The 13,072-nt window shown below is 36.2% G+C and overlaps 1 protein-coding gene across 2 annotated transcripts in view; it reads right to left on the bottom strand.

The window, feature by feature from the left end:
- The window catches only part of MRC1 (mannose receptor C-type 1), a 103,477-nt gene that overhangs the window by 58,514 nt on the left and 31,891 nt on the right, over positions 1-13,072 (bottom strand). For both annotated transcript variants that reach the window (XM_063610096.1, XM_055296683.2), the window contains exons 5-7: positions 12,701-12,814; positions 7,408-7,554; positions 3,072-3,257 (exon numbers count right to left, since the gene is read on the bottom strand). In XM_063610096.1, the coding sequence (XP_063466166.1) occupies positions 3,072-3,257; positions 7,408-7,554; positions 12,701-12,814 (447 nt within the window). The remainder of the gene's footprint in view (positions 1-3,071; positions 3,258-7,407; positions 7,555-12,700; positions 12,815-13,072) is intronic.

The raw sequence follows: 13,072 nt of genomic DNA, 5'->3' as shown, positions 1-13,072 counted from the left end.
CATGTGACCCACATGCTGTCGACTTAGATGCCAACTACATTTTACCTTGTTAGTTTTAGGCTGCGTAGTGTACCCTTTACATTGTGAATATGACTGTATTCTTTAGTGGAAATATTATAGATTGTATCTCTTGGCAGTTACAAAAACAAAATTGAGGTAGGTCTATTACCATGCTCTATCTTATAAAGCTGCTTTTATTGTTACAAATAATTTACCATGCCAACTGCACTCATATTATTGATGGTAGCCTATTTATATACCTCTATTTGACTATGATTAAATTGATGTTTTCAAATAACAAAAATGTTAAACCACTTCTATTGTACTGACTCTTGTTATCAAGAACATTCTAGGTACTTCTGTTAAAGATCAATCACCGCACTGGGAGTGAAAATTATCTATATAGTGAAAGAATTATAAACCAAGAGGTGAGACCTGCGTCTGACATTTGGTACCTATCTATTAGGCTGTATATACAAATGAATCTGTAATCATTTTCATCACGAAATGCCATGAAATTCCAGCAAAACTTCAATAACAAATGAGGTTAAAACCAAAACAACCAATATAGATGTAAAACGTGATCATTTTGTTCTGAAATTCTATGGAGAGCATTACTGATTTTATAAGTAGGTGCCATGCTAAAAATTCCTACATATCACAACAAAAATGGGATAAAGTTAAAGTCAATGAAGGTTTAAGATGTCATGGCTAAAAAATAAACTTGTCTAAATTTAAAAAAGTTAAAGAATACACAAATCAATATCTATCTAATTCACACAACTGGGAGTCCCATCATGAATGCTTGATGAATGATCATTTAGTGATACAATAAAATTAGTTGCCAAAGTATTGTAAAGATGATGTTGTGGTAGAAAATGAGGAAAATATCACAATATGTAAGAATCTCCCTAAGCGGTTTAGTCTCTTCCTCCTGAAAGTTGTCATTCAACTTTGCTTTTGGAGAAGTCTCTAGCTGGCCTGGCGCCAGCACTGGCAGATGTTTCCAGTGCCGTGGAGAATGAATGACACTGCCAGGATGATCTTCTTCTCCTTTCACTTGATTTGCAGATCGTGATCTTTTCAGCAACAAATGCAGGCTTCAAAGTGACCTCATGTACCCCTCAAAGATTTCAATTGAAGATCAAAGAAAAACTAACCTCCCAAGTCCCACAATTAGAGTAGAGTATTAAGAGTTTTCTATATACGTATTTCTCACTAAATTGTTCTCCCCCATAGCTTCTTCAATTCCTAAGCACAATCTTGATCCTAGAAAAATATATAAGATGTGAGTGTAAAGTTGTTTTGCTGATTTTTATCAATCAGTTGGGGAAGTTGTATTCATTGGTATAATCATAACTTACGTGTATAGGTCTTAATGTATCCACTTGAAATATACTTCCATGATTAATACAAAAGGTATCATCTCAACTATCTAAAAAAAAAGTTTCTAGGCTTTTGTTTAGAAACAATAATTTTAACTTTACAACTTTACTTTTATTAATATTATTTTATTGTTTAAAATAAAATCTTATCAATAATTTTTAATGGAAGGTTTTCTAATTTATTTACTAATTCTCAAGCTGAATTTCAAAGCAACTTTGGCCATCCAACTTCCTAAAATAATTATAGCAATAAAAATATCAGGTTTTTTTCTTTTACTATATTATGTTATACAAAGTAGAGTTAAATGTGCACTCTAGTTCTATAGCATCCTAACTAACCTGTTTTCTGCTAAATCATTTGCAAACTTTACTGGCTATAAGTGCCACACTAAATTTAAGTAATTGTTATTCAGACATATCAGTTCTGAATCCATTATTATCTTCTATTGTGAATTTTCCAGGATAGGTAGACACAGAATAACCAAGAAATTGTTCATAGGCTGCAGCTGGGCTATTCTCAGGGCCTAAGACACTCAATGGGGTCAACACAGGAAGATGGATACCATTTGGCAGGTGCTAGAAGTAGGAGTGTTTCGGGGACTTTTAAGTCTTTCTCTGCTACTACTCTATTTTTTTCTCATCTATTTGTTAGTTGCTTTTTCCTCCCCTCCCCCAGCCCCCATCAGTTTCCAGGCACTATGTGTCAGGAAGCTGTCTCCACCATCTCCACCATCCATTTCCTCTTGTTTTGCTGGGGGGAAATGAAGAGCAGCTGCAGCTATTCAGCAGTCTCATCAGTGGAAGATGAAAATGATCATCATTTAATCAACAAGCACTGCTGAGTGCCCATTATCATTATGCTGTTTCTCAAGCTGCTCGTCTTCGGGACAAGCATTCCCAACTTATTTTATTCATCTGTTTTTTTCTGGTTAGTACATTTTCTATGTATTTTTAATTATGCACCTAAAATTGAGACATACATTTCTTTAAAAAAATTTTTTTAGTAGAGACGAGGTCTTGCTATGTTCACTGGGCTGGCCTCAAACTCCTGGGCTGAAGCTATCCTCCCCACCTTGGCCTCCCAAAGTAGTGGGATTATAGGCATGAGTCACCATAGCTTGGCCAAGAAGTATATTTCTTTAAAAGGTTTAGGCTGACATCTAACCATTTCAAAAAAAAAAAAAAAAAAAAAAACTCCTATATTTTTCACTGTTCAACACCCTCCCAGCATCAGCTAAATTCACAAAGAAAAAAGAAATCCAAAGTCTGAAACAGTCCATTTAGAAATCTTTTTCAGGAGATAAAATATGGACCTAAAAAAAGAAGACACACACAAACACACAGATAATTCCAAGGAATTAAGCATTGTTGACAAGTGTAAGGTAGACTGCTCTGAATCCAGATACTACATGAAAAAAATAATGTTTTAAAACTATGCATAAATGGATTACACATTAAAAGAAAAAGAAATTGAATTATCTTTCAGTGATAAGAATTCTTTCAATTATTATACAATTTTCACATTGTGGCATTTTCAGCGTTTGTGATTAAATTCATACGTTGTTCACTGAATTATTAATTTACATTGATTAAATTTGGTGTTTATAATAGAATTTTCCAGAGTTGGGTAGAGAGGGGTGCTCCCAGGATTAAAGCCAAGCATATTATCACTGTCAGGTTTCTCACCATATCCTAGCTGGGAGATAATAAAGTCAAATTCCTCGATGGTGTGGATACTTGCGAGGTCACCGCCTTCCTTCCTGCATGCGGTTAGAGCATCTCTCTGGATTTTTTTCTCATCTCTGTGAATCTTGTAACAGTGACCGGCATATGGCCACCACTGACTAGGACAGTGAGTAGGCACATCACTTTCTAGAAACAAAAAGGGGGGGTTGGAAAAAAATTTTAAAAGATGTGATTAAAACTATAACAATATTTTAATCATTTTATATAATACATGAAACAGCTTATAGTTACTAGGCAAATAAAGGTAATATTTAGTTTTTATTTTTGCAGCATACATATTCACAAAAGATAGACAAGGCATATAGTATTTTGTTGGTTTTTAGACAAAACAAAATAACCTACTTTTTAGTCAAATGGGAAATCACCTTATCAATTTTCTTTCTTTTTTTTTTTTTTTTTTTTAAGAGACAAGGTCTCCCTCTGTACCCCAGGCCAGAGTGCAGTGGTGTGATCATGTCTCATTGCAGCCTCAACCTCCTGGGCTCAAGCAATCCTCCTGCCTCAGCCTCCTGAGTAGCTGTGACTACAGGGCATAAGCCACCGTACTTGGCTATGGGAAATCTCTTTTCAAAAACTTGTACCTACAACAAGACTATACTAATATATATTAGATTATCTAAATCTTGTCAGCAAACCTGAAGTAAGCATCTGTTATGCACTGTTTCAATGCTGGAGGCCTGAAAGCATTGGGGGACTAAACACATCCCCTAAAAGATTTGAATTTCCTTTATTCTATAGACATTAGGGAGCCAGTCACTGTTGAGAGGCAGATTAGTGTTGAAGTAGAGAGCTGGAATGGCTGGGGGACAAAGGGTCCCCAAGGAGCCTCCGCCACCATAGCCACATGAGTCAGCCACCTGCTGCCTCAGAACAGACCCACCACCCTTTACTTGCTCCCCAAAACTGACACGTGCTCTTGTGACTAGGAGAGGGATTTGGAGTCAGAACTCGTAAAACCTGAATTTGCAGTAAGTTGTGTGATCTTAGGCAACTCACATCGCATGAACGGAAGTATCCATACAGGTGAAAATTTTTAAATGAGATTAGTACTGACGCTAATATCAAACCACCTACCCCGTGTTCTTCTGAACTAGAAAAGAATAGAGAGAGTGCTTGTAAATCACAAGCACCACACAATCGTTACCTAATTAAACCAGCTGTCAACATCCTCAGGATCGCTACTAATAGGATCAAATTGCATAATCTTGATTATACACTGCAAAAATTTACTTTAATAGTAAAGAGCTGCGGGAAAGTGACAATAAAGACATTTGAAGGCAGAAACTCACTTTATTCATCCCTATTGCCTTGAGCCTGGCACAGGGCCTGGTACATATAAGCATATTGAATATTGGAAGAGAAAAAGAATTGAAGTTATAGTTGATACATGGCTGCTTGTTATTACTGTTCTGGAGATACTACTTCAAACAGTAATTTGGCAACATGTTTTGCTTAGAGGGGGACTACATTACCAAATGAAATGAACTTATATATTATTTAAGCTCATATTAAGTGTTTTCAAATGGCTGCCTTAGTATATGTTCGTTATAGGGTACCTTTCTTCACTATTCCTTTAATGAATTGGTCGTATCTTCCCTTAAAGGTGGACAGTATCTCAAACGTTGTTTAAGCCCAGGATTTTGTGCCCTGCAGTCATAAAAGTAGTCAGTCATGAGGCTCAAATGCTGTACAATTGTAATAAAAAATGCATATTTAAAAAAAATTCTATTCCCTCAATACAATTTAGATTCTGTGCACTTCCAGTGGTTACAAAAAAAAAAAAAAAGAAGAAGAAAAGAAAAAGAAAGAAAGGTTAGTACAGCTTTGGAGCCCTCTGGTGGGTTATTTTAATTTTGCTATCTAGGAAATTGAAAATAATATCAGCCAATGCTGAGTCCTTCAAAAACTGAACTGATGAACTTTAAAAATATTTGAAAGCATGAAAACAACCAACTGGAGTGAAATGAAGGGGAGTTCCCTGGGGCAGCCACAGAAGATGATTTGTTCCTCTAGCCACAGCTCATGCGCTCAGTGGCCACATGTGGTTAGTGGCTGCTAAGCCAGAGAGTACATACAGCCCTAGGGACCTGAGGATTATGGACAAACGGGCTAGTGTTACAAGAATTCACAGGGTTTGAGGTTGAATTCTTGCCTAAGGATGTTGCCAATCCTGTATGCTGCATGATTTGAACTCCGATATGCTTTTCCAAGCTCTGGTTTATTTGAGTTTATAGATAAAACAGAATCATTAATCCAGGGAGTATAGAGATGTTCAGAAACTGATATCAAGCGGTTAGCAAGTGAAGGAGGCATCACAGAGAAATAAGAATGTACTGAGGGTTTGATGAAATGAACAAAATTTTATGTCAGGAAGAAGAGTCATGAGTATTTCCATTTTACACATGAGGATCCCAGCACCGGCAGGTTAAGCAGTAAGGCCAAGTTACAGAATTCTGAGTGCTGTACCAGAGAAACTGTAAAGTAACTCTCCTCCTCTTTGGCAACATGGAAATTCCAAGTCTTAGAAAGAGAACTGTCTGAAGGCTTCCAAAAAGTAAAAAATACCCTATTTCCCCTAGAGGAGGAACAGTAGAGGTAAAATGCAAAAATGGTGGGCTTTCTCTAAAGATACCCACCGTCACTATGGAGAGCCTGTAAAGGATAATGAAACCCAACATCCATGTCCCTCATCTATATCTATTTAAGATCTTGGCCAAATCTCTATCAATTAAAATTGCAAACACATCTCCTCCCTAATCCAATAAGTCTACTTCCAAGAATGATCACATGCATGAAATGATGTGCATATAATGTATATAGTTATTTACCTCAGGACTATTTGTGTTAATAAAAGATTGGAAGTAAATTAAATTAAAAATCCATTAACAGGAGACTGGTCAAAAAATATATGTGCTGTCTCTGCAATAGCTTTTGGACAGCCATAAAAATAAACATAGAAGCTATTTATATTCTATGTGGAATGATGTCCCAAATTGTTAAGTGGAAAACTTAGGATAAAAGCATATTATAGTATACTGCCATTTGTATGAAACAAAAATAATTATAAACATATTTGTTTATATAGTCACAGAATAACTAAGGATACACACCCAGAAACAATTATTCTCCAGGAAGGTAAACTGGGTGTTACAGGTAAGAGGTAGGGAAAATCTTATCATTTATCATGTTGTACCTTTTGAATCTCTAGCCAAGTCAAGCATATTTTAAAATACATGAAATTGCTTTCAAAGCCAATGAGAAAAAAAAAAAAAGAATGCCACATTATCAGGTTCCTCCAGCAGAAAAATGTAAATAAATTAAACCATTAAAGCATTAGTTGTCCCTCCAAAAACAGGTAATAATAAAAATATGTAATTTGTCTTTCATCAATTTGAAGAAAGAATTCTTGCCTTAGTAGTTTATTCTCCTATAAAATTGTAAGGGACAGCACAATTGATTTTTTTTTTCTTGAAGTCTAGCCGATATTTAAAATTCAGTTACAGGATGAGCATGGTGGCTCATGCCTGTAATCCCAGCACTTTGGGAGGCCAAGGTGGGTAGATCACCAAAGATCAGGAGTTCGAGACCAGCCTGGCCAATACAGTGAAACACCATCTCTGCTAAAAATACAAAAATTAGCCGGGTGTGATGGCACACATCTGTAATCCCAACTACTCAGGAGGCTGAGGCAGGAGAATCACTTGAACCCAGGAGGTGAAGGTTGCAGTGAGCTGAGATCACGCCATTGTACTCCAGCCTGGGTGACAGAATGAGACTCTGTCTCAATAAATAAATCAAATTCAGTTACAACTTTTTAGATATTTTATTCTAGTCTATGAAAACTTCAGTATAAGATGCTACACCAAATAGCAAGGAAGCCCAGATAGAGCCCTGAGGACCTAATGTAAACATCCCTTCCAAATACTGACTTTCTAGCTTGGATTCCAGTTTTGCCATGTGTGCAAGGTTTCTGGATCCTCTGAATATCTTTTTCCTCAACTATAGCATGTGAATCATGACACCTACCTCAGAGGACTGCTTGTGAAGATTCCATTTTCATTTAGGTCAGAGGGTCTCCACAATGCCCAGACACCGCCGCACACTCAGGAAATGTTAGCAACCAGCACACAGAAATATTGCAGTAATATCATTAAGTTTACCCCATCAACTATCCACAGAACCTCTGGCGGCATTCCAACAGTTACGCCTAAGCTGTAATGTCACTTATCTTTCAATTCTAATAGTTGAGGCACTTCAGATCCCATAGATCACTTACCTGAGGGAATAACAAAAGAATTCAAAGTGGTGTTGCCCTTTTTGCAAATATAGCCTAGTTTCTGAACACATTCCAAATTTTCCCATTTAGCATATTTTCCAGGATTTAGGGACACACAGCTTTTTCCAGGTTCAGCTGACGGACTTCCTTTGAGGAAAAGGAAAAGTTAAAGTGGACTATTACAGCTATTCCCAGCAGACAGCATCCCCCCCACGTCTCCTCATGTCTTCATCCTGGGGATTCAACGGACCACCATTCTGTCTTTTGCTACACATTCACAAAAAAGTATTTACTGACTGCAGAGCAAAAGACACGATGGGTGTCTATTGTTTTCTTATCGTTGGACCATTTCAATGCTGAGAATGTTGATAAAGCAAATATACTTCTTTGAAACAACCTTTTTCCCCATTATCACCTAATCAAGCTACACCTTAAAACTTGAACAGTTGTCACAATGGATTACATTATCAAAGAGAGGTAACTAATGAAAGAAATGCATGATTATGCCGCCATAAAAAAAAAAAAAAAAAAAAACGAAATCATCATGTCCTTTGCAGCAACATGGATGCAACTAGAGGCCATTATCCTAAGCGAATTAACGCACAACAGAAAGCCAAATAGCCATGTTCTCACTTCTAAGCGGGAGCTAAATACTGAATACTCATGGACACAAAGATGGCAACAACAGAAACTGGGGACTATGAGATGGGGGAGGAATGGAGGGTAACAAAGTTTGGAAAACTAACTACTGGGTTCTGTGCTCACTACCTGGGTGATGTGATGGATAATTTATATCCCAAACCTCAGCAACATGCAATTTACCTAGGTATGTAACAACCGTGTACATGTATCCCTGAATCTAACAGTAGAATTTATTAAAAAGAAACAATACATGATGTTCCAAACCTGCCACGTTAAACATGGCATTATTAGGACCGGGCACGGTGGCTCACGCCTGTAATCCCTGCACTTTGGAACACTGAGGAGGGTGGATCAGCTGAGGTCGGGAATTCGAGATAAGCCTGGCCAACATAGTGAAACCCCATTTCTACTAAAAATACAAAAAAATCGGCCGGGGAGCTGGGGGGGCACCTGTAATCCCAGCTACTTGGGAGGCTGAGGCAGGAGAATTGCTTGAACCCGGGAGGCAGAGGTTGCAGTGAATGGAGATCATACCACTGCATTCCAGCCTGGGTAACAGAGTGAGACTCTGTCTCAGAAATAAAAATAGAAATAAACAGAGGAGAAAAAGCTAATGGGAGAGCTAGAAGAGCAACATGCTGTGCTCCCAGAACTAAAACTCTCTCAATATCTTCAACTCAGCCTACTGAAGAATGCTTTCAGCAGCCATGCCTTATCCATTTCTTAGTGGAAACTGATTAAAGAACCAGATAAAGTCAACATTGCTAACGGGATGAATACAGGCATTGATACATTTCACATGCATTTTACTATTCTAATATATGATTTAAAAACCAGTACTCCCCAAACTAGCTTCACCTTCCACCTGAAGACAGGGTGAATGAGCCACATTCTGTTAATAACTATGCTTTGTGACCTCCAATGTGTACGTAACCTGTGCCTGAACATCACTTCCTTTCCTGCAAGATGGAAATCATATTATCTGCTCCACAAAGTCTGGAGCAGGTAATAACCTAAATAACCTTTTTAAAGCTTCGGTGGTATTCTTTGTGTGGTAATTAAATAATTTTTTTAAAGTTTATTTAACTACCACACAAAGAAAATAATGGTTAGTAATAAGCATAAAGTTATCTTTTTTTTTTTTCTTTTGGAGACAGACTTTCGCTCTGTCACTCAGGCTGGAGTCCAGTGGCGTGATCTCGGCTCACTGCAACCTCCACCTCCTGGGTTCAAGCAATTCTCTGCCTCAGCCTCCTGAGTAGCTGGGACTACAGGCGTCCACACCATGCCCAGCCAATTTTTGTATTTTTAGTAGAGACGGGGGTCTCACCATCTTGACCAGGCTGGTCTTGAACTCCTGACCTCATGATCCACCTGCCTCAGCCTCCCAAAGTGCTGGGATTACAGGCATGAGCCACTGCACCCGGCCAAAGTTATCTTAAAGTTAGTAATAAGCAAAAAGTTATCATAAAGTTAGTAATAAGCATAAAGATATCTTAAACATTTGTTGATACTATGACTAAAATAACAGGATAACTGAGCTAACCGACAAGATATCAGCACTAAAAAGAAACTTTAAAAAAATACATTTCTAGCTATTAGTTATTAATGTGTTAATTAGTAAATCATATTACACATTTATTTATCAATACAATACCTCTTTCAACTTTGAGATATCAATTAGTGGTTTTAATGTTATATATATTATATATATAAACACTTTATATATATTATATATAAACACTTTATATATATTATATATAAACACTTTATATATATTATATATAAACACTTTATATATATTATATATAAACACTTTATATATATTTTATATATAAACACTTTATATATATTTTATATATAAACACTTTATATATATTTTATATATAAACACTTCATATATATTATATATAAACACTTTATATATATTAAACACTTTATATATAGATATATAAACACTTTACATATAGATAGATAAACCACTATAGTGGTTTATAGTTATTATATATTTGAATTTACACTTGTACATCATTTATGCAAAATATCCTCACTTCAAAAGTGGATATATATATATATATTTTTTTTTTTTTGAGACAGAGATTTATTACTTGGTAATTATCCAGTTGAATGCTTGACTGAACAACTTACATGAAACCGATTTTTAATTTGCGCAAGATCTCTAATTTTCGTTGGAAGAAACTCTCATACTATTTCACAAGGCAGTTTAATCTTGCACCTACTTCTTAGGAATTGAAGTTTAACTTTAAAAAGCATTTACTTCCCTTTCTTAATCATATTCCACTTTCATTCTTTACTTCACCCAAAGTTAACCTGGAAATTTTCTCCCTGAACTTGTAGGATGCAAGTGGTTAAATATCATAATCATCACCCCCAATTGAATAAAGTAAATGACTACTTAATATGCATAAAAATTTAGCAACACAGAAAAATAAATTCTAGTCCCCTAATAAGTGTTATTGTCTAATAATCTGATTGAGGCCAAACTAGTATTCTCTAATTGCATCTGGCTGAATGGGTAGACAGACACCTAAAATCTTCACCCACAAAAAAAGGATATTTTATATGTATTCCCTTGCAGTAATTCTTCCCATATTCCAGAAATTTTTACGTCCCATGTTCCAGAAAAAAATAGAACTGATTATTAGCTCAAGACTTGAGTGACAGCACTGTAACCATCATATGTTGAAGTAATGCTTTGAAACTGGAATTTCGCAGTAAAATCTAATTTATTTAAACCAAAATATATTCTCTAAAAATTTTCTCTCATGTTTTAGCATCTATTTGAAATGTTATTTTATTGAAGTTTTTCTTCTTTTAATACAATAAACCAATATAGAAAATGGAGAGTTTGGCCAGGCGCAGTGGCTCACGCCTGTAATCCCAGCACTCTGGGAGGCTGAGGCAGGCCACATCACCTGAGTTCAGAAGTTCGAGACTAGCCTGGCCAATGTGGGGAAATCCCATCACTACAAAAAAAAAAAATTAGCCAGACATGGTGGTGCATGCTTGTAATCCCAGCTACCTGGGAAGCTGAAGCACACGAATCACTTGAGCCAGGAAGGCTGAGGTTGCAGTGAGCTGAGACTGTGCCACTGTGCTCCAGCCTGGGCAACAGAGTGAGACCCTGTCTCAAAACAAACAAACAAACAAACAAACAAACAAAACGGAGAATTTAGTTTTCTAAGCCAAATGCAAAAACCACTCAATGGCTTTAAAAAAGAAGTCTGACTGTCTGAAGAACATCATATTATAATAGTCTGGCCCATGGGAGAATTGATAAGTAAAGATGTGACCAATATGATACTTCTCTCTTTTCCCACACCCATGGCAGACATCACTAATCATTAATTGCACTCTTTCCTAAAAAAAAAAAAAAAAAAAAAAAAAAAAAAGAAAGAAAGAAAAGAAAAAAGGCAGGGGGTGGGATTGAGGGGTGGGGATTGGATTTATACCCAGTAGAAGGCCTCAAGTGGCTACTAACACCAGTTGGTACTGGTGAATAGGATAAAAACTTTATATCATTTTTTTGTTTTCTCTAAATAATTGCTCAATATGTAAACTTATTTTATATTCTGTTACTTTTATGTTATCACAATGTAGAAATAATTAGTTCACAGCATTTTCTATCCTCTAAAAAAATTAGAAAGCTGTTGTAAGTTTTATCTATAACTAGATACTAGCTTAGTATGTATACTAAACTCGTCTAGATACTAGCTTAGTATGTACGCTAAACTCGTCTAGATATTAGTTTAGTATGTATACTAAACTCGTCTAGATACTAGTTTAGTATGTATACTAAACTCGTCTAGATACTAGTTTAGTATGTATACTAAACTCGTCTAGATACTAGTTTAGTATGTATACTAAACTCGTCTAGATACTAGTATAGCATCTATACTAAACTCGTCTAGATACTAGTTTAGCATCTATACTAAACTAGTCTAGATACTAGTTTATAGTATCTATAAACTACTAACTGTCAAGAAACCTCTAATGAATTTTTATGCTTGTATGGAATAACATAAGCTGTAATTGAGACAGTATTTTTAAGCCAATGCTATTAAATCAAAAACAGGAAAAGTGGGTGTTAACGTAGATGTTAAAATCATTGTCACAAGAACAGCAATATTGCAAATACCTCATGACTCAACGTACAGTCATAAAAAAACTCTTCAACCCAAAATAATTTCAATCCACTTGTCCAACTTTACAAAGAGATGTTGGCTAATCCTCTCAAGGATGTTGACAAAGTGGATGCAGCAGCAAGTATATGGTAACAATGCAGCTAGCATATTTAGTAAATCATGTTTAAGAGTAGCCACAACATCTGCTTTTGAATATAATACCCAACACATCAGGGATACTCTGAGAAATGAAACTTTAAACAGAGACCTTTACTGATTTGTGTGAGAATCCTGGCAGGCAAATCCCTATCCCAGGAAGCTGGTATAACCTTACAATTCAGTATATGGAAATCTAGCGTAGATTTCAAAACAAGGTGAAATGAACTGTGTTTGATGAAGTCTCCCAACTCTTCTCTTTGAGATCAACAGGTGAGATAATAAACATCTTCATGGCGTCTACATGACTTAAATTTGGATTAATTCGACACAGACAAGCTTAACCCTACCTGGTAACCAGTTCAAATATCGAAATGGACTGCGGTCACTCCACTGCCAACCGCTGTTGAAGCTCAGACTGTTCAGTCCAATCCAGAGTCCTGAGGTCAAGGAACTGGTTAATCCTATATTTTTAAAGAAAGCAAAACAAACAAGAACTTGGCATTCAGAAAACAGTTGAAATTAAATTCAGAATTAAGTGCTTGAATCAAAATGTAATTGAGGGAAGTAACAATAATCATGCCTACCACATCTCCTTTGATTCTCCTGACAATCTAAGGCAAGTAAAATTATTACCTTCACTAACAGGTGGGGAAACTGAGGCTAAGGGAGCATAGCTAATCTGGTAAGATTTTTAAGGTTCCAACCCAGATCTAATGAGG

Source organism: Symphalangus syndactylus, chromosome 10, assembly GCF_028878055.3.
Source record: "Symphalangus syndactylus isolate Jambi chromosome 10, NHGRI_mSymSyn1-v2.1_pri, whole genome shotgun sequence".
Lineage (NCBI taxonomy): Eukaryota > Metazoa > Chordata > Mammalia > Primates > Hylobatidae > Symphalangus > Symphalangus syndactylus.
Note: the sequence above shows the minus strand (reverse complement) of the source record. Positions and strands in the feature narration are given on the sequence as shown.